A 21,385-nucleotide genomic window follows, 5' to 3' on the forward strand; every position below is an offset into this window, starting at 1 on the left:
AGCATTTGATGAAGAGGGAGTACTTATATTTTCTGCAGCCTGCAATGCATTATTTCCACTGAAGTTGCACTTTGGTTATCAGCCTGAGTTCAGAGCTCAGCTCAAAGCCAAGGATACCATTGTAATTTCAATAGGGGACCCTTCCCACTTCTCCTACCCTCAAACAAGCAGGAGGACTCTCAGAATATCTTGGGACAGGTGGATTTTAGCCACTTCCAGGACTTAGAGGGCCTGGAGAAAGGATGATTTTATATACATGAATTGCATTTTTTTTCTCAGCACAAAGCTGAAATCAAGCAGATTTGCAATAAGGATCCATTAATGACTGTCTTATTATTATTTTTTTTTACATGGGCAGGCATCGGGAATTGAACCCAGGTCCTTGGGCATGGCAGGCAAACACCCTTACCTGCTGAGCCACTGTGGCCCGCCCATGACTATCTTATTTTGAGGAAGGTCTTGAGTTATTCCTTTGCTACCCTCCTCTCAAAAAAACATGCACATATAAATGGGAGGAGGAAGATGGGACTCTCACTTTGTTTCTTTTTCTGAACCTATTCATATCCAGGGCTTCACTACCATCCTGTTGGGCTTGGGGTTGCAATTGCTGGGGGGTTGGGAATTCACATGGAAATGAATGAGGCAAAAGACCAAGAAAAATCTTGAGGACAGAGTCTGTTAAATGATTGAAAGAAAGGCTGATGGCAGTTAAAGGCAAGTCCCCACCAGTTGTCAATGAAGATAGGAGCAAACATGGCTCCTTTATGTCAGATTTGGGTGGTGCCCACGTCAATAAAGATGTGTGATCTTCTAATGCTGGTTAGCTCTTGACTTTCATTCACAGTGCCCCTCACAATTTCCTATCATTGTGCACTACCGGTCTGCCCACTTTGATGATTTCTTACAGCTTCCCACTTTGTGGAAACAATGGGAGGAAAGCTATACTCTTCTCAAACCTTATACCCTCCTTTAAAAGTTTGGTCTTGGGTTCCTCTCATCTTCTTTCAAAGTTCTTCAGTTTTTAAAGAACAAAGAGGTGAAGAATCACTTGTTTTAACATTAGGCCTAGTCTCATTACTTTTCTGAGGCTATGAGCATGGTATTATCTATTTGAATGGAGTTCAAGAGGGGAGGAAAAAGTAAGCTACCATGAAACATTTACTTTTAAAAAAAAGTGAAGAAAGGAAAACCCTCTAATGGTAATACCCTTTTATCCCACTTGTCAGTTGTCCATGTTTGATACATCTTGTTATCTGTGAAAGCATCTGGCTCAATAAATGTTGTTGAATTTTACATTAATTTTAGCAAATCACGACTTAGTTTGTTCAATGTAAGTTAGTTTGATTCAGAGTATTAGGCAATTCAGGTCAAGAGTCCTGATTTCCCAAACAAATGAGACTTTGCAGAAGTTTTAATTCACTGGCATAATTTTTTAAAAAATAAGAGTAAACAGAGGACTTCGGGACAATAAGATAGTAATATCAGAGAGAGCGCTGTGTTATAAGATAAAAAATAACTAATGGGGGTAGGGTATTTTTTACACACAAAAGGAAAGATGCAAGTATTTTATTTCGATAAAACTACTATAGCAAATAAATACGATGCAACTTTATAGTCTCTTTTAACAACCCGTTTGAATTTATACACAATTGAGGGTGCTATTTTCAGAAGATATCCCAGTCTAACAAAGGAGCAGAAATTACAGTGAACTTTCTGAAATTGTTCTCCTAAAGTTTCATGAATATTTAACTTAGACTTGGAATAAGTTTGATAAATGGTCCACTTTACAGACTTCTTGCTCAGAAACTGGACAACAGGCAGAGATCAAGGGAATGAAAACTATGTGCATTCATTTTTAACTAATCTACATGATTTCAAAAGAACCATTTCCACTTCCTGAGATTTGTTCTATACAGCAGCAACAGTTGGAGAAGAACTAAGTTATCTTTTTTTTAAAAGTTGGACATTCCCTTAAAGGTCATAATCATCAGTCACAGTAATTCTCAAATATTGGTATGCAGCAGAATCACCTAAAGGGCTTGTTAAAATACGTATTGCTGGTCCCATGTCCAGAATTTCAGAGTCTGTAGATTTGGCCCTAGAATTTATATTTTATAACAAATTCCTAAGGAATGGTGAGCTGCTGGACCCAGGAACATACTTTAAGAGTCATGAATTTACTAATAAACACATAGTCATATCTCTCTCGAAAAAAAAAAAAGAGTCATGAATTTACAATTGTGTCCTTAACTCAGAAAACTTTCTTAACAGAGTCCACGTTTTTGGTTTGATTTTAGCTTAACTGAGTGGCTTCAACTTTCCTCTCCAGCTCACATTACTGCTTCACTCTCAGATAGACCTATTCCTGACTCTGTGTATACCTAATTATTCTTGTGTCCTGCCTCTCTTTTCTACACAGCTCTCTCTTTTGTAATCTGAAGACTATCAATGGAAGCTTATTCCATGATGTGCTGGTTTGAAAGGATTTATGCACCCTAGAAAAGCCATGTTTTTGGTCCTGATCAGTCTTGTGGGAGAAACTGTTTCTTCTAATCCCTATTCAGTACTATAGATTGGAAACTTGATTAAGTCATCTCCACGGAGACATGACTCAATCAGTTGTGGGTATTGAACTTGATTAGATGGAGAAGTGTCTCCACCCATTCTACGTGGGTCTTAGTTTACTGGAATCATATAAAAAAGGAAACATTTTGGAGAGAATTCCTTTTGAGAACAAAGAAAGAGCTGCAGAACTCTTTTTTTTCTATACTTTTTTTTTCCTTTTTGATACTTGAGGCACTTGGTACGTACCCTTACTGCTTTTCTTCTTCCTCTCACCTCTTGCTCCTAGGCCAATGTCCCAAGAACTAGTTCAAATGCTACTTCTATTCGAAGCCTTTTTGCTTCTCCTCTTGTAACAGAAAGAATCTCTTTTCTCAACTCATTAAACAGGAGACTTGATTTTTCCATTTATTTTGATATTTCCTTTGTGGCCTCTATATAGTTTTTCTTAATTCCTCCTAAAAGATGGTAAACACACAGAAGCTCTGGCCTATAGTGTACTCAATTTTATTCCTCAAACTGCTGTGTACGTAGTATATTTCAATAAATACATTTACATGGCACAGAAAAAAAAGATATTGTGAGGCTTTTCTTATAACAGTGTGACTGTTTCACCACTGACCCCCAAGCTTGCTCCCTTGGCCATGCTCCCAGGACTTTCCATCTGGTAGTCATCAACCTGCCAAAGTCCCGGTGTAATGAGTCACAGAAACTGTTATCTTTGTGAAAATTCAGTGCTTGCTTTCAGTGGGTTTAGAGGTCAATGCAAGCTAAACGACAGAGATGAACTTAGCCCTGTTGCTTCAAAATCCCAGTTTAAAGAATGATAGTATATAGATGCCTGAACTCCCTACCAGGTGATTCCATGTGACTGATTCCCCATTCAGAATCTTATATCAAGACACAGGCCTTTCAGGAAGTCTGCCTGGAAGTAGATGAATTGATTTCTATAGTTACTGTTGCTTATTCAATTCTATTCAGAGGGGCTAGGTGGCATGGACTTTAGGCAGAATTCAGAGGAATGAAGCCTTACCTTCATTCTGTGTATACCAGTGTCAAGATCTTTAGGAATCAGATAAAACAATCCCCTTTCTCTCCACCAAAATTGTACATTACCTGAGGAAAGAGTTGGAGGATAGTCTCAGCTACAAAATTCAATGATTTATAATTCTTTGCATCTCATAGTTTCTGCATAATGAGGATTCAGTGTATCTTTGATATTTCTGCTTGATAATCCGTTGTTAATTTTCTCCTGTATTCTCTGCTATACCTCTACTCATATTCACATACTTTCCTAACAATGTAATTAAATTTGCTATGGAGATATAAAACCAATTTGACATCAAATTCTCTGTAAATTAGCATATTATATTAAATTCTAACTTTCATAGTATCTTAGTAACATGGGGTGCAGCACCCTATTAGTGGCAGTGAATGAGAGTTCATAACATCTTTTAGTAACTGACGTTACTCAAATTTCTGTATTTCCTCCAGTCTGTCACACTAGCTTTTTAAAAAATCTACGAAAAATCCTTGAAGAAAATTCACATCTTGGTTATGTCACTGAGACTCAAAGCTTTTTAATCCAATTTTCATTGATTTGTTCCTATTTAAGATCTGCTAAATCAAAAATAGGGAGAATCTTTGTTTTCATCCGAACTCCTTCAGTTGTTAGGGACAGAAAATCTAATTCAATTTATTTAAGCAAAAGTAGGGTTTATTGATTTATGCAATAAAAAAGCCCAGGGTTCTAGCTTTGGGCAGGTTGTATCTGGAGGCTCATGCATTACTATTTGAATTCAGTTTCTCTTCATTTCATAGCTCTTTGTTTATTGTGTTAGCTCCATTCTCAGGAAAGTAGGGTCTTCCCTCCTGGTGGCGAAATAGCTGCTAGCAGCTCCTGGTTCATGTCCTGCTTTCATTAATCTCCTCAGAAAAGAGGCCGCCAACCCTCCCCGGAGCCTAATTCCAGTAAAATACTCTGCACTGTTATCTCACAGGCTCTGACTGAGTCATTTGTTATTCAAACATGAATCTCTGGGTCCCTAAGGATGAAGTACAGTGTGATAGGCTAAGGCCAGAATTAAAGTCCCACTCTTAGGCAGCAGGCTCAGCAAGCCCTACATCCGCTGGGGGTTGGGCAGAGTGATTCTGCAATGATGGTCAGATTGCCCTGAACAAAATAAAGTTGAATGGGTGCAGGGTAGGCAAAATCACAGGATTCCTCTATATTCTTCTGAAAGAAATTCTGACACTGGTCAAAAAGAAGAGAGAAGCAATAACTAAAGGAGTAGGGGTGCACTTCTTGCTGGAAGCTGTAAAATAATTACAAAGAAATAAAGGTTAGAGATGTTTTAAGTAGAATTTTTTTTTTACTACCTCATTTCTGCTTTGATTCATTTATTTAATTCAGAATATTCCTAATAAAAACATTTAAGTCAGAACTTACTATTATCATGTATAGTAGCATATATATTAACCAATGTAATCCTTACAATGACCTTAGTAGTTTGATACTATTATCTCAATTTTGCAGATGAGGAAAGTGAGGCATAGAGAGGTTGAGTATCTGTGTGAGGTTGACAGTAAGTGGCAGAGCCAGGATTTAACCGAGACAACCAAGAAATCATATACAGAACTGCCTGGAACATAAGTCAGTTCTCAGTTCTCATTGTACTTGACCTATCAGCCTCTTGGTACTTATTCTTTGCTTTGCTCCTAGGACACTAACCTTATTGATTGTTCTCCTTCCTTACTGACTTGTCAGACTTTATTGTTTCTTTCTTCTCATCCTGACCTTTTGAAATTGGAGTGTCCTGGTATAGGGTTCTTGGTCATCTTCTCTCCTTCATCTGCAAACTTTCTTGGAGAGCACCAAATCTCATAGATTTAAGCACCATCCATAGCCCTCTGACTCCATATTTATATCTACAGCCTGGATGACTCCTCGGAACTTCGGATTCAATCCAACTACCAATTCACAATCTACTATTACTACATAATTTATTTATTTTCTACTTGGATGACTAGCTCACATTTCTGATCTAATGTATCCAATATCAAACTCCCTGTTTTTTATTCCCAAATCTGCTCCATCCACTGGCCTTTCTATCTCAGTTCATGGCAACTCCATCTTTTCAGTAGCTCACCTCCAAAACAGTGGAGACATCCTTCACCCCTCTTTTTTTTCTCTCTTCATATTGAATAGATTAAGAAGTCCTATCAGCTCTGACCTTCACAGTGTATCCGGAATCTGCCTGTCTCACCACCTCCACAGCTATCACCCTCATTGTCATCTGAATTATTGAAATAGCCTCCTAACTGTTTTCCCTGCTTATAATCTTGCGTTACTGTAGTTTATTCTCAGCCAAGCTGTTGGAGCAATTCTAACAAAATAGAAGTGAAATCCTCTATGTTCTGTGCCCCAAATTTTCCAGGGGTGTTCTGTCTGACTAAGATGAAAAGCTAAAGTCCTTACAACGGCATTCAGGACCCTACTTGACCTAACTTGAATTATCTCTCTGTCTTCATTTTCTATTATTTTTCCCTCATTCATTCCCATATACTGGTCTGTTTGCTGTTACTCCTCACTTCAGGCCTTTACACTTCCTGTTCCTTCTTTCTGGAATGCTCTTTCCTCAGATATTCATATGGCTAGATTGCTCATCTCCTTTTGACCTTTGATCAAATGACACCATGATGAATTAAATATTTTTAATTCAATTTAATATTATAACCCCCCCAGCATTCCTTTATCCCCTGCTGTGCTTTCTTTTTGCTCTGTAGCGTTTAGCACCTACTAACTACTACATAACTAATTTATTTTGTTTATTGCCTGCTTCATCTCACTCGAATATAAATCCACAAGGGAAGGGATTTCAATCTATTTTATTCCCTATACATAGAATAGTGTCTAGCACATAGAAGGTGCTCAGTAAGTATTTATTGAATGAATGAATGATAGCTGTTATGATGATGATGCTCAAATGACAGTTTCAAACATAGACATTATTTATACTCATATACATCTTTCAAAACCAACTCTTAGGCCCTCTTCAAAATAGTGAGGATGTTAAAAATAGGTTATTTCAAATTTTGTTCTCTTAGATTAAAATGATTTTTCTTTCCTAACTCTCCTTTCTCTATTTTTCTTATGGTTATTACCATTTCTACCTCACATTTTTTTTTAACCTGGATAATATCTTTATTTAGGAGAATAACTGTGAACATCTGTGAATTAATTGCAATTTATGAAATCTTTCATTTGAGGAAAACATATTATTTTTACTTTTATACTTGTCTTTACTTTTCTCCTAGACTATTTATTCAAAGCTTTTCTTCCTTTTTATCCTGTTACAATATTTTTCAAATTGGAGGTTATGACCCATTAATGGGTTATGATATCAGTTTAGTAGGTTCAATAATGTAATGAACCAGATTAAAATAGAAAGCACTAGAATTACACTGCACATAAAAAGGATAACTACTGTCTTGTTTATGTGTGTGTGTATTTATGTGTCTGTGAACTGAGTTATAATATAGTCACACAAGCTGAAATTAAGGATAAATTGCCAGTGATATTTTTGAATGGATCAATAACTCTCCTGAAATCAATCCATACAGCAAATTGTCCTGGACTTCTTGTCAGAAAACATGGGAAAGGTCCTACTTTTACCATTCATAAGCTGTATGAATAACTGTACAAAAGCCACTTACCCTCTCTGAATCTTAGTATTTACATCAGTTTACTGTTGTACCCAACTAACAGTTTGGTTGTAGGAGTTGAACAGATAATGTATGTGACAGCATTTTGAAAACTAAATTGATACACACATAATATTTTTCTTTATGTATTATAAACTAATTTTGGTCATTGTTGCCTTAGGCTAGAATCTGGAGAGAAACACACAATTATCATAACTTTTATTTTCTGAAGTTTGAATCTGAAAATTTTATGAGACTGTTCAGAAGGAAATATCTAATCTTAAATAAGCAGACAAGCAATATATCTAGTTAATCCAGTGTTTGGAGCCAAATTCTCTCCTGTCAAAAATGCAGAGTAATTTATTCTAATTTTTTAGAATATTACCTAGAAAAAAGTTGGCATTAAAAAGTAAGCACCACTCCTTCTGTTTCTTCCTTTGCTTCCATTCTTACTGTCATCAGTGAAGCACTCATTTGTACCATTAAACTATTATTCTGCTTTCATGTACAAAGTCTTACCCAGAGTTTTCCCATTGTGTTTCAGAAGGTAGATATCAAGTGTTAGCACAACATTCCCACTAGGCAAGTATTATTCCCATTTTATAAGAGAAGAAATAGGCCCAAAAGTTAAGTCATTTATACAAGGCCACATAGCTACTAATACATGCCCCCAAATTTCTCTGGTTCAAAGTCCATTCTCTTTCCACCATGTCACGGATCTCCCAGATTATTCATTTTTTTGTCCATTTTTCTAAGATAAGCACACACAGTCAATGTAGTGCCACAAATAGTGAAAACTCATTTTAGATAAGGCATATACACTCAAAGCTCAGGGTAAATGAGAGTAGGAAACAGGAAGTTAATAAAATGAATAACAATGGAACTAATAATAGTAGTTAAAAGGTTCTGAGTACTTACTGACGTGTCAGATGTTGCGCTAACAACTTTTACATGCATCAATTCATTTATACTCACTGGAATCTTATTAGGTAGGTATTTTTGATTTTGCTTTTTAATTATTCCCAGTTTACATTTTAAGAACTGAGGCATAGAGAAATTAAGCCACTCACCCATGTTCTCACTGTTAGTAACTGTCAAAGTTTGTTTGTAAAACTGAGCTTACTATAAACAATTGACTATATTTTTCTAGAAATATGCTGAAGAATTTTGATTATGTGAAACATTTGAACAAATCTCTCTTCGTTGAGAATCCAGTGATACAGAACAGAGCATGTATTTTGCGTCTACAGATTTTTGGCACAGATTACTGCTCAAAGAAGCAACATTTGAGGGCAAAGAACGAATGAGCATTCTGTAAATATGTTTCAAGTCTTTTGAAGGGCATGAAAACATCTGCTTCTATGGTAATCAGTATAGGTCTTGGGGAAGAGGTGGGGAGGAAAGAATGAGAGGTTTTCTTTTGCAAATCTGCTCCCCTCAATGTATTTATGCCACCAATTTGACATCTCCACTCTCTAAAGGTCACAGATTTCTGAGAACCCTTTGAACTTAAAAACTGCAGCTACAAGTTAGAGTGGATTTTGAAATAATTTGAAGGATGGGAAAGTCGTTCTCTTTAATCTACTGTCTTTTCACTGGGGGAATTATAATGTCCTGGGTGCCAATTTTAAAGGTTTTCCTGTTGTCTTTCAAAAAGTATTACTTCTGTCAGATTAACAGGGAACATGAGAAGCTGTATAAATCTCCAGCTCGTAGGGACTTTTTGGGACATAGACTAACTTCCTCTAGTGAATAAAAATTTAAAAATCGAGAAACAATTTCCTGAGAGGATTCCAGCTTCATGAGTTAAAGATCCGTGCTCCAAAATGCTGTCTGTGAATTTCCTACGCTGAGGTTAGCAGTACAGGCCAGGTTTCTGCTTGGCAATAGCAGCTATCTTGAAAATCAGGTTTGGGGAGAGTGCACTGGTCTTACCGCCTGCCCCCCACCCCCAGCTAAAGAAAACACCCTGCCTCACCTTTCCCATTGTTGGCAGCTTACTGAGCAAGACAAGCTTATTGTGTGATTTGTGACTTCAATATCTAACCAAGGCTAATGTATTTCCAGAATCTAGTGATACGCATGGTTGACCCCAGCTAAATATTAGTCTGTGCTCACAATAAGAGCTAAGACTGTTTGGGGAAATTTTGCCACAGGAAAATAAAGTAAAATTTTCTTCTTTATCATTATTTGGGAGAAAAATCCTGAAATATTTTTCTTTGACACTTATGGGTTAGCAGAACATGGACACTAGTTTCATTGACTTCCCTCCCTCAGTTTCCCACTCTTTGCCATAAATATTGTATGATTTTTCATTTAATATATTTTACTGAGCTCGTTAACCTAGTGCAAAACTTATCTGTCCCCAAATCATGAGAATGAAGGAACAGTATCCCTGTCAGGTATATTTCTAAAGAATCCTGAAACTTATCAGTTTTTAAATTTATTATCAAAATCTCACTTTCTTCATATTCCACTATAGTTTTTCACCCACTACCAATACTCATCTCTCAGGACTGTGATATAAATAAACATGGCTGCATCTTTACTGTTTGTATATATATATATGTGTGTGTGAGTACATACGTATATATGCATATATACACACACACACACACACACATATATATATATACACATATCTTTTAAGTAGTATAGGTTTGGATTGTTAGCCCTCAAATTTCCTACAAGTTCTTTAATTTCTGAAGTGACAACTCTCTTGTACCACTGTCATTTTGTAAGCTAATTGGTTTAAATGATTGTAAAACAGTACCTTCCTACCTGGAATCCAGTCACTCAGATGCAAAAGTATAATTTAAAAGGCCCCTAAGAATTCTCCAAAAATAAAAGTTAAAAAAAAAAAAGATTAGCTCAAGGTATCAAGAAAAAGCCTCCCAATCATTGTGCAGAATTCTTCCTGTGCTGAGGCCTGTGCGGGGACCCCTTCCTCATCAAAGCCCTCTCAAAGGTGATCAGACTTAGAGCAGTTCTGCCCAGGAGGTCGTTTCCCTCCTCTTCCTTCCTCCTTGGGAGAAGAGCTGAGCGAATCCCGAGGAATGGCCCCTCCCGGGCTCTGTGCTTGCCGGTGGGCCAGGTGAGCAGGCACTAGACCGCAGTGTGGACACCTGTGTGAGGGCCTCTGCTGCACAAGCCCTGAAATGTGAAGAGAGGCTGAGAGCCTGAAATAGAAAGAGCAGCGATGATGGAGTGAGAAAGATTCAGGGATATTTCAAGAGCCTGGAGAGTCTGGGATCTGGGAAGAGAGAGAGAAAGACAAAGGTATTTACCTCCCTAGCTCGGGGATTTTGCGAATGAATGTATATGTGGCTAAGGACCATCTCCTTCCTTCTGAATCAAACTACGGCTCTGTGAAATGACCATAGGTGGGAATACATAAGTCTAAAGACTGAATATCAGATTTTTCCAAAAAAAAAAAGGAAAGAAAAGACTTAAACACTTTTTGGTGGGTAGTGGGGTATCTCTAATTTCTCCTCCTTATTTTGCTTTTGACAATATTATCAGGGTTCTTTCTAAAATATTGATCTAACTGATGCTCCACTCCTTCAAAACTTCTGACCTCTCATTGCTACAGGATGAAGTTTTAAAGTACTTAGCATGGAGTTCAAGACCCTTTGCAATCTGGACCCGTCAGAACTCTCCAGCCCAGATTATCCCTCTACTGACTTTCTCATCCTCTCCATTCAACTACACATCTTATACTCCAGCAACCCTGAATTTCAAATGATTCCAGGTTGCTGAAATCCCTGTGATCGAGCATATGCCGTTCTCTGCTTGAAATGACTTTCTTCTCTTTTCTCACTGAGAACCCCTATTTTCACTTCAAGTCCCATGTAGCCCTCTATTGTGATGCCTTCCTCACTTTCCCCAGAGAGAACGAGTAGCTTCCTGTTCTGAGTAGCCGAAATTCACTGCTGAAGTATCTCTGAAACCTATTGCTGAAATATCTGGTGTGGAACTAACTACTTTTCAATGTACCTATTTGTTCATATTTCCATTTCTTATTTAGACTGAAAATCCTCCCAGAATAGTGATTTTGCTTTATTCAGTTTATATTTTCAGGGCTTCCTAACTCAGTTCTTGGAGCATATTAAAGAGTTAATAAATGTAAGATGATTGAATAAAACTGCCTATAGCTTTGCTTATCATATCCATGATAAGACCATAACCTCCAAAATGAGTATAAGGGAGAAGATAAAAATGAAAAAGTAAAAATGCTATATATTTTTCCATCTTTTCCAGTAGATGTTTACTCTCACTGGCTAGAATTCCCCATCGATTAATACGTGCCACTAGAGAAACACATTTTCCTAGCTATAGATGAGGAAGAGAGGGGAAACCAATAAATAAGGCAGGTCTCCTCTAATTTGCCACTTCTACCATTACTAAGGACCAATTCCCATGTTTTTAGCCCCAAGTCCACTCAGAAAATAACTTTTAAAAAGAGTAGTGTCTTGTGACCTTGATAAGAGTTGAGTCGATTTAGATCAAGAGTACCTTTTAGAATGGAATGATTTCTAAATGTTGTGTTAGTTAATTAAAAAAAAAATTTTTTTAAATTAATAATAATAAAAAAAAGAATACCTTTTAGGAGCTGGCAATTATACGTGCTTAGATTCCCAGTTGACCGCAATTGCAACCAATTTCCTCTTGGGTGGGAGCTTGTATTTACTACTTCAAACAACTCATAGGGGGGAACTAGGACCTCCTTCTTGAGGGAAAAATCTTGCACAGGTACACCCAGACAGGTGAATATGGTAAATAGTGTTTGGTTCTCAAGCTTCGGTATTTCTTCCCTAAGGAGGGAGGTGGAAAGGAATTGGCCAAATCGAATGGTGGCACCTGCGTAGGCTTCGGAGTTGCCACCTGTTGCCCAGTGGTGCACCTCATAGCAGGGAGTGTGATTCTTCATGAGGATCTCCTTCCTCAGCAGCTGGATAGCTGAGGTCAGGTAGTAGTGTAGATATTTGAACTGGAATGAATGCTTATACTGCTGTGGAGACCTGCCAGCACTGGCCATGGCTTTAGTGAAGTCAGAGCGCATACTGTTGTCCAACGTATAAACCAGGATGGCCACAGCCTGTGGAGTAGTCATGTTCTTGGAGAGAGCGCTTGCTTGGTTCAGCCAGGTGATGTAGGCTTTCTTCCAGGCCCTGAAGTAATTCCCATGGGCTTCTATTTCTTTTGTGAAATAATCCCCTTGGCTTAGCTCCTCCATGACCTGTTTACTGCAGCCTTGATACTGATCATCGAAGGAAGCTGGGGCCAAGTCAAAGTCGATTTTAATTCCAACCTTTAAGAAAAGAAAAATCTTTATTTTATTTTTTTTTCACTATCAGATGGCAAACATGGTAGCAGATCTGCTGAACTCTATTAGGCCAAGTCTTCTCTAAAGGCCAATATTGTTGAAGTAAATTTCACTCAGTCATTACACGGTCCCCATCCTTCCTGCATTGGTGATCTCCGGTAGAAACTGAATTCAATTTGAAAAATATTACCAAAACCTTAGAAAAACTCATCTCCCCAGGGAGGAAGTAACCCTTTTAGTATCACTGAAATCAATGAGTCCTTTGGAGAAAAAAATTAATAACTTTATAGTTTAAGTATACTTCCTGTTGCATATTCTTTCCTCTCCATTCACATTCTCTCATGGCTATTATAAAGAATATCTCTCTGATGAATGGCTTTATATTAAATCTTTCAGTTTTATTTAAGGAAAGCCTTAAATAATCAGTGTTGGGTTCTCCCATGTGGCCCATGGGAGACAAACAACAAAAAAACCAAAACAATAATCCTCTCCCCTGCCCAGGTTCTGGAAAAGTTGAGAAAAAACAGTAAATGAGAAGGCAAAATATCACCTTTACTACCGAATGAGGTCAAATTGGGGGCTCACAAGTGGGCTTATTAAGAGTATATCCAGGGTGGGCCATGGTGGCTCAGCAGCAGAGTTCTCGCCTGCCATGCCATAGACCTGGGTTTGATTTCTGGTGCCTGCCCATGTTAAAAAAAAAAAAAAAAAAAAGGATATCCAAGAAACATGCTGACTTGCCCATTCAGTTGGTGGCAGTGTTGGACCGGGGCAGGCCCAGGTAAGATTCGTGTCATGGAGGGATACAGAACTCATGCTGTCAGGCTCCCTCCCAGGTGGAAGAAGAGCAGAGCCAAAATCAGCATACCCAGTAATTTTTCTGGAACAGTCAAACACACTTGTTCACCTTCATGGGAACAGAGTGAGTACAGGGTTGGCAAGTGGTCAAGAGTATGCTTAGAAAAGTCCCTCCTCTTAGAAACCAGGAATAGGAAAGACATTCTTCTCTAATGGAATATTGCTTATTGACAGGTAGCGCATATTAAACTTAGTTACATGAATAGAAGCATCATTAAAAGCCAAATTTTAATTATCCAAATTCTAATGTATTTCTTTCTTGGCAAAGAAATTACGCTTCTAAAATAAACAGTACCCATTAAAGGCTATACCAAGACATAAAATTCCAAGAGCCATTTCTAGAATGTTGGGACAGAAAGTAAAAAAAACAGACCACTGGTATTTTTACTATGTTTATTTATGATGATAGCCATCTAGTTGTGTAATCTGGAACAATTTTTTATGCTTAGTCTGATTTTATTTTTTCCCTTGTATGCTTCTAGCCTCTTTTTCCTCTGTGAATATATTTAGTCGGGAAAAACCAAGAGTGGCATGTCATTACAATATCATTATTGCCTAGATTTTTGCCATCATGTATTTAATAAATATTGAACACTTCCTATGTTTTAGGTGCTAGTGATATAGAGGTGAACAAGAAAGCTAAGTTATTGCCCTTATAGAGTTGATACTCTCGTGGATAAGTGTTTAAATGTTCATAAAGAGTAATGTGGCTGTTAGTTCCGACTTTTTATAGCAGGATCTGCACAATCTATTTTAAGTCAAAACAAAACCGATAATATCATGTTCTGTGGAATCTTGTCATGATTAACTAAAAAATCTCTGTAAATTTATTCACAGATCTCAAATACATACTCTGTAATCTCTTCACACATATTTTTCATTATATAAAACTTTAAATTAAAATACTTGTAACGAGTTGATCTGTATGATTAAGTCAAATATATTTGGCACATTTTGCAGTATTTGTCCTACGGAAGTAGTGTTCTACTTAATTTTTACAGAAAATCAAGAATCAACTCTATGCCACTAACTTCCACAGAGCCAAATTTATAGACTATAAAGAATTCCACAAGTTTTATTATTGTTTTCAACACCCTGAGATATTTGTTAAAAATGTGTAAGTGAAATTGGACCCTAAGTGCCTAAGGTTAGGGCCATTTAGAGGGGTGTCACCAGGAGACGGTGCCCTACCTCAGAGCTCGCCGCGGGTCTCTGCAGGCCACAGAGCAGAAGGAGGAGTGGCAGCTGCCCTCCTCGGAGCCAGGTTCTCTTCGCAGGAACTGCAGTAGTCGGGAGAAGAACCTTCCTGAAGCTGTTGATCATTGGACGGCATCTGTTTGTGTTAAAAGAGCTTCTCCTTTGCCCTTGCAGTCCCATTCTGAGATGAGTTCTTCTTCTCGGGTCTTCTTTGAATGAGACTCAACAGGAACCTTCCTTGCTTACATCTGTGTTCACACTTTAGTGGACTCTCGAGAGCCAACAGCTTTTCCGCTGTTAGAAATCAGCCCCACATTATTTGCAAAGTTGCGATATCTGTGAAACAGTCAGACTTGTGCTCCAAATAAGGGTTTCTAAAGTGAACCCAAGTTTGTTTCAAAAAAAAAAGAATGCTTCTTCTGCTATAGTCTGAAGTTAGGGAAATTCCTGAGGCTCTTAAGCATCCGGCTAAGCAGTTCAACCTTTCTGGGACAGTTCAACTTTCCCTGAAGGGCAGGAAAAAGCACATTCTGTACAGTGTTTCGGGAAAAGTGTCATTATCTTAAGCCCCAGGCTTCAACCATAAATAATATGATAAGCATGTACAGGCCTGTCCAATGTCCCTTCCAGGTGGGCTTGTCAGACCTTCTGGTCCTGCTGATAAGCCCTGTTCAGGGTGAACTGTCACGAAGCAGCACACCCTCGAGGACTATGGCCACTTTTTACTGCTTTATCACTTTTCCACCAGCACCTTGGACACCCCAAACCAGAGATTATACCCGCTGAGTTCATAGCTCTTTTCCATTTTCTCTTCTTGAGACATCGGCTCCTTTAACTCACTATTTCAGTTCACTGGGATCCTAACGACTATTAGAAAACAACCATATAACACATAAATGAAATATAGTATCCCCTGTGCTAATTTAATACAGCACCAGTGTTTTATTATTCACTCTCTTTTAGGCATTTTCTTTTTCTAGTCTGAACTTCCTTCCTTGATCCCAGTCCTAGGGATAATCGATTAACTTGCAAATCCTTCCCATTTACACCATCTGATTCATTATTTAACTGTTATAGGAAACTAAGCCCTCTTTTTGGAAGATGTGGTATTTTTTTCAGTATCACAAAATATTTTTTCAAAACAAATTTTTTTTTTTTGCATGGGCAGGCACCAGGAATCGAACCCGGGTGTCTGCCATGGCAGATGAGAACTCTGCCACTGAGCCACCATGGCCCACGAAATGTTTTTTAAGTCTAGTATTTTTTTCTTATGAACATAGAGATTCTGTCTCACCGACAGAAGTTCAGAATATCTAGAAAAATGTAAAGGAGGAAACAAAACCACCTATAATCCAACACTGGAGAAAATCACCATTTAAATTTAGACTAGAGTAAACTTAAATAATATAGAATGTTGTTTTGCATGCTGTTTTTTAAAAACATGTAAGCATGTCTCCATATACTTGAATACTTACTGTGAATAAGATTTTTTTGCGTTGGCTGCTCCGTAGTCTGTCACATAGGTGCTACCACACAATGGGAAGGAGCCATGGACTATTCCATCTCAGAAACAGATTGGTTAGTGAATAAATATGGACCCTTGAGGAAGACCATCTCAGTTTTTTTTTTTTTTCTCATGGGCAGGCACCGGGAATCGAACCCGGGTCCTCTGGCATGGCAAGCGAGCATTATTGCCTGCTGAGCCACCATGGCCCACCTGACCATCTCAGTTTAATTCCTGGTTCGACCACTTCCTGAATATTGACCTTGGGCGAGGTACTTAACTTGTCTATTCCTTGGTTTCCTCATGTGTTAAATGCTGATAATGATAATTGTGTCTATCTCATAAGGGGACTGTGAGGATTGAATGTATTGATATGTTCATATGGCACCCAGAAATCTATCAATATATAAAAACCATTATTATTTGAACCAAAGTTTATGTAATAAATATCTTACATTTAGGTTGTTTTCAACTTTGTATTATTATAAGTAACTATTTGGGAACATATGGGGACATAAATCTTTGTATGCTTATCTTCTTGCTATTTTAAAAATAGTGTCTTAGAGATGTGGCCATTGGTCAACAGGTTGCTTACTTTGTTCTTATTCATGGTAAACACAAGAGGTGTATGAAAATGTCCCTTTAAGACATTTTAAATATTCAAGATTCTTCATCATGACTTGTTAATATGGGATACTGAAGTGTCATAAAGAGAACTAGAATTGCAGTCTGAAAACTTGGATTCTGGGTCTAGTTCTACAACTTGGTGATGAGATACGTTGAAAAGTCAGTCAGCTGTGCTGAGCCTTATTTTCCTCAATCTTAGAGGGTTGCATAGTCAAATGAGATAGTAATAATGATTACATTCCATTGAGAGTGGACTGTGTTTCAGGACCCTTTTGTATATTCTCTCCTCCCAGGAGACAACCCTGAGAAGAAGTAATTATAACCTTGACAATATAGATGCAGTTGCTAAGGCCTAGTGAGGCTGAATAACTTGTTAATGAGCACATAGGAATTTTCTTATGTGTTCCACTGTCTCCAAAAACTCTAAAGGAGAATATGTACCATCTTATGGTTATTATCTATAAAGGTTTTGCTGTTTCCCAACATTACCGCCACTTTCAGAATATGACCACTAGAGGGCAGGAGGAACCCTTGTTACTTTCTTTTGCGCAGGCAGGCATCCGGTATGGAACCCAGGTCTCCCACATGGATGGTGAGAACTCTGCTTGCTGGACCGTGGCCCGCCCCTTGTTACTTTTTATGCCACTCAAATTTTGTCTAAAATTTAAAGGGGGACAAAGTGTGTGTGTGTGTGTGCACATTTTGGATAAAAATGGAAACAATGTTTGAGCTATTAAAAATTTTTTGCCTTGAGGGCTGTTATTAAAGTTCTTAAGGGATCATTTAACCTTGGTTAATTCGAAGCTTGGTGCATTCAGTAATAATTTCCTTAATGACATCTAGTTCTTCAAAATGCAATTTATTTGTGCCAATTTGTGAGGTAAGAGGAGCATGGTTTTTGAAATCATGCAGACCCGAGGTGGAGTCTTGTCTCTGTCACTTCTAACTTTGTGGATTTGAACAAGTAATACCTGTGGCCAGTCTCAGTTTCTTCATATTTAAACATGGAGACAATAACTCTGACTTTTCATGACTGTGTTGAGGATGAATTTTTGAGACCAATGTTCATGGGTTTATTGCAGTTTATTAAAAAGTTTATTAAAAAGCCCTTGACACTTAACAGTAGCTCAACACATGCTGGTTCTTTTAACACTTTGCTCAGATATTTGAAGATCAACTACTTATAGTGTGTTCAACACAGTGAAAGTTATTTTTTTAAAGAGGGAGGAAGGGAAGGAAAGACAGAGAGAAGGAAGGAAGGGAGGAAGAAAGGGAAACATCTTTAAACATTTTCTTGTTTTATTGTATTTTGTTTGTTTGTTACATGGGCTGGGGCTGGGAATCGAACCGAGGTCCTCCGGCATAGCAGGCAAGCACTTTGCCCGCTGAGCCACCGCGGCCCGCCCAAAGGGAAACATCTTTAAACATTTTCTTGTTTTATTATATTTTGTTTGTTTGTTTGTTTTTTACATGGGCTGGGGCCGGGAATCGAACCGAGGTCCTCCGGCATAGCAGGCAAGCACTCTTGCCCGCTGAGCCACCGCGGCCCTGAAAGTTATTTTTTATAAGCAGCTATTTCAGAAGAAATTTTGCTGATTTTGTAGATCTATTCTCTAGAATAAATTTCAAGTATTCTAGACCAGTTTTCTAGAGCTATTATCAGAGCATGAGTTGAAGTGGTCACAAGAGGGCTTTACCCAGGGAGAAACTCTCTTTTGCTATCAGCCAGATGGCTCTTGTTAGTTCCTATTTTGGGTTTGTTCAGCTCCTTCAGATCTGTGTCGGTTTGACAGGGGTGTTTAAATGCCAGCAGCCCTTGTTATTCAAAGGTAAGCAGTTTGACAGAGATCCCAAAATTTGGTAGGCACAATGGTTTGGAGGTATGTACATTCTAACTTGTCGGTTCTTCTTCTACCCCCAAGGCTCACAAAGAATTGAGCAAAGTGCACTTAATTATAATATATATATTCATTTAAAAATTATTACATATATTTATTTTTTCATTTTTTGATACATATATTATATATTCTCACACCATGTAATCATCCAAACTGTGCAATCAATGGTTCACAATATCATCAAATTATTACATATATTTAATGTTTTTATTAAGATAAACATTTGAACTTACCGCTTGAGGGTATGTTGCAGGCATCATGCTCCTTTACTCCTAAATAATTCAGTGTCAATTTTCTGAAAACAAGGGCATTCTCCTACACAACCACAGTAAAACTAACAATATCAAGAAAATTAACATTAGACAATACTGTCATTTAATCCATGATACATATTCAAATTTCCCAATAATGTTCTGTATAGCTATTTTCCAGGATCACAATTTGCATTTAGTTGTCATTTCTCTTTAGTTTCTTTAAGCTGGAACATTTCCTCACTGTTTATTTTGCTTTCTTGATCCTGACATTTTTGAAAAGTACCAACTGGCTATTTGGTAGAATGTCTCTTCTACTGGGGCTTGTCTGTTGTTTTCCTGATAATTGGAATCAGGTTACTCACTTTGGCAGGAAAATCACAAAAGTGATATGCTGCCGTTCTCAGTTAGAGGGCGCTTGGTGCTCATTGTTTAAATAAGTTTTATAACAAGATTTCTTGGATCAGTTGTTTCATTTTTATATCTGGTTGCTTAGTTATACACTGATCATCACATCACATTATTTAACCTTTTCCATCCTTACCTTTTGTTTTTTTAGCATAGGATCTTAGGATTGGGAAAGACCTTTGTTTTCAACATATTTCACGCCCTGTGAATCTCCTTAGCATTCCTGACAGATCAATTTCTGCTGTGTGTGCCCACAAACAACAGTTGGCACTCAATAAGTGTTTGCTAAATGAGTGAGAGAGTGAATGAACGCTTGCAAATGAATAAAAACTTCCGAACTTTCAGTAAGTTGGCACTTCCTACCAGCCCAGAAAGACCATTACATTGGGAGAGCTGAGATTTCTAACAAACCTTTACCCATCTGTCCACTTTTCCCAAGGAACAGTGAAAATAAAAAAATGAATAAACACAAAGAAAGTGAATGCAAAAGGAAGGAAGAAGAAAGCAAGAAAAAGAAGAAAAGGAGGAAATGACAGAAAGCTAATAAGCAAGCAAGCAAAGGTAACTTTTAAAATTTCATCAAGACAATATTTTATAAAGTTGCCATAATCTTAGCCATTTTTTTCTCTGCCGATACATATATGTGCTCTGATTGGGGCATTATTATCTTTAAGGATGGAAGCAGTGCAGGGAGGGGGACTTGGTGGCTAGGAAACTTAGAGCAGAATGAGGAGGCAGAAAGGGCCTGGGCCTGGGACAGGTAGGACAGAATTTCTTGTGGCTTCAAGAAGTTCTGCAGCCCTGTCTCATAGGCATAGGTCCAAGGCATGGGCCCAAGGACTGTGGCTGGGTCTGTCCTTAGCCCCAGGAACACAGCGGGTAACTGGAGAGCCAACATAACTCTGCGACTATCTCAACACTTAACTGGAGCTTATTGGAGAATACCAGGTTAAGGAGCAACCACTGTCCATTCAGGTTTTTATAACATATTTGGTGAGCATGAGCTCTGTGTGAGATGTGGGGATTCAGCAATCACCGATCAGTATGGCTCTTTTTTTTTTTCTCATGGGCAGGCTCCCGAAATCGAACCCAGGTCTCTAGCATGGCAGGTGAGAATTCTGCCGCTGAGCCACCATTGCACTGCCTTCCCAGCCCTCTTTTTGAAGGCTGTCCCACAGGTAACAGAGACCTAGCAGCCAGGAGGAGATTGGGCAAAAAGTTCCATATCCTAGAGGGAACATAAAAACAACAACATATCAGATTAGTTGGGCTTTAGAACTGAGACCTAGCACCATGGCTGGGGGCAAAATTGATGGAGGGAGAGAGCTGCTACTCAACTAAGAGCACCCAGCAGCAAACACTAGGACACTGAGCCATGGGCCTTCTCAGGGACCTATGTGAGGCTGCATATGTGGGAGACTGGGAGCAGAGCAGGGCTGAGCTCTTCTATATGGAACGTGGGAAGCTGAGGATGACAGAAGCAGGGAAGCTGGAGTAAGGAAAGAAGCAGCCATTACATGAGCATCCCTGTTGAGTTTTGTTCTATTGAAGTTTCTTAAATTTCTGTTTTGGGGGTTTAAAAAGTATACATGGATATGCAAGGAGATGGGAGCTTGTTTGTATGTACGGTTATATCGTTTTTTTTTTGTCAAGTATGCCTCATAGGGTAGCATTTTTTTTATTACACTGTGTTTCTGCACTTTCCCCACTTTGGCATTTCTTTGTTTTAGAGGGAAGCCCTGGTTGTTTTTCATATGCACTGAGCTTGCTAAATAGACTGTGGTTTCCAACCAACAGCAGCATTTCTCTGTGTCCCTGGATTAGTGCTTGTACATTCAGTACTGCACTTACGGTAGCACCCGCATTCCTTTGAAATTATGATACTCTGTTTTGCTATACTGGCTTTATATCCAATAATCCTTTCTTTACACATTTTTATTGTGTTCTTCAAGGCACAATGAACTGTAGGCCTTTTTACAGGGTTTATATCTGTTCTGGGGTAGTCAGACCCTTCTTTTACTCAGGTTTGTAATCCAAGGAAGATGAATCT

General features: G+C 38.3%; 1 protein-coding gene and 1 long non-coding RNA gene across 5 annotated transcripts in view; one reads left to right on the forward strand and one right to left on the reverse strand.

The window, feature by feature from the left end:
- The window catches only part of ART4 (ADP-ribosyltransferase 4 (inactive) (Dombrock blood group)), a 28,162-nt gene extending 12,954 nt beyond the window's left edge, over positions 1-15,208 (reverse strand). For 2 of the 4 annotated variants that reach the window (XM_077170167.1, XM_077170166.1), the window contains exons 1-3: positions 14,642-15,208; positions 11,869-12,577; positions 3,596-3,678 (exon numbers count right to left, since the gene is read on the reverse strand). In XM_077170167.1, coding sequence (XP_077026282.1) covers positions 3,596-3,678; positions 11,869-12,577; positions 14,642-14,827 — 978 coding nt within the window. In that variant the 5' untranslated portion in view covers positions 14,828-15,208. Of the gene's footprint in view, positions 1-3,595; positions 3,679-3,718; positions 4,878-11,868; positions 12,578-14,641 lie in introns of those variants that run through there. The other 2 variants (XM_077170169.1, XM_077170168.1) reach the window with 2 other exon arrangements.
- The window catches only part of LOC143691551 (uncharacterized), a 110,207-nt gene continuing 102,171 nt past the window's right edge, over positions 13,350-21,385 (forward strand). Inside the window, exons 1-2 of the long non-coding RNA XR_013179569.1 lie at positions 13,350-13,373; positions 19,775-19,896. This is a non-coding gene — a long non-coding RNA (uncharacterized LOC143691551). The remainder of the gene's footprint in view (positions 13,374-19,774; positions 19,897-21,385) is intronic.

This window comes from Tamandua tetradactyla, chromosome 7 (genome assembly GCF_023851605.1).
Source record: "Tamandua tetradactyla isolate mTamTet1 chromosome 7, mTamTet1.pri, whole genome shotgun sequence".
Taxonomy (NCBI): Eukaryota; Metazoa; Chordata; class Mammalia; order Pilosa; family Myrmecophagidae; genus Tamandua; species Tamandua tetradactyla.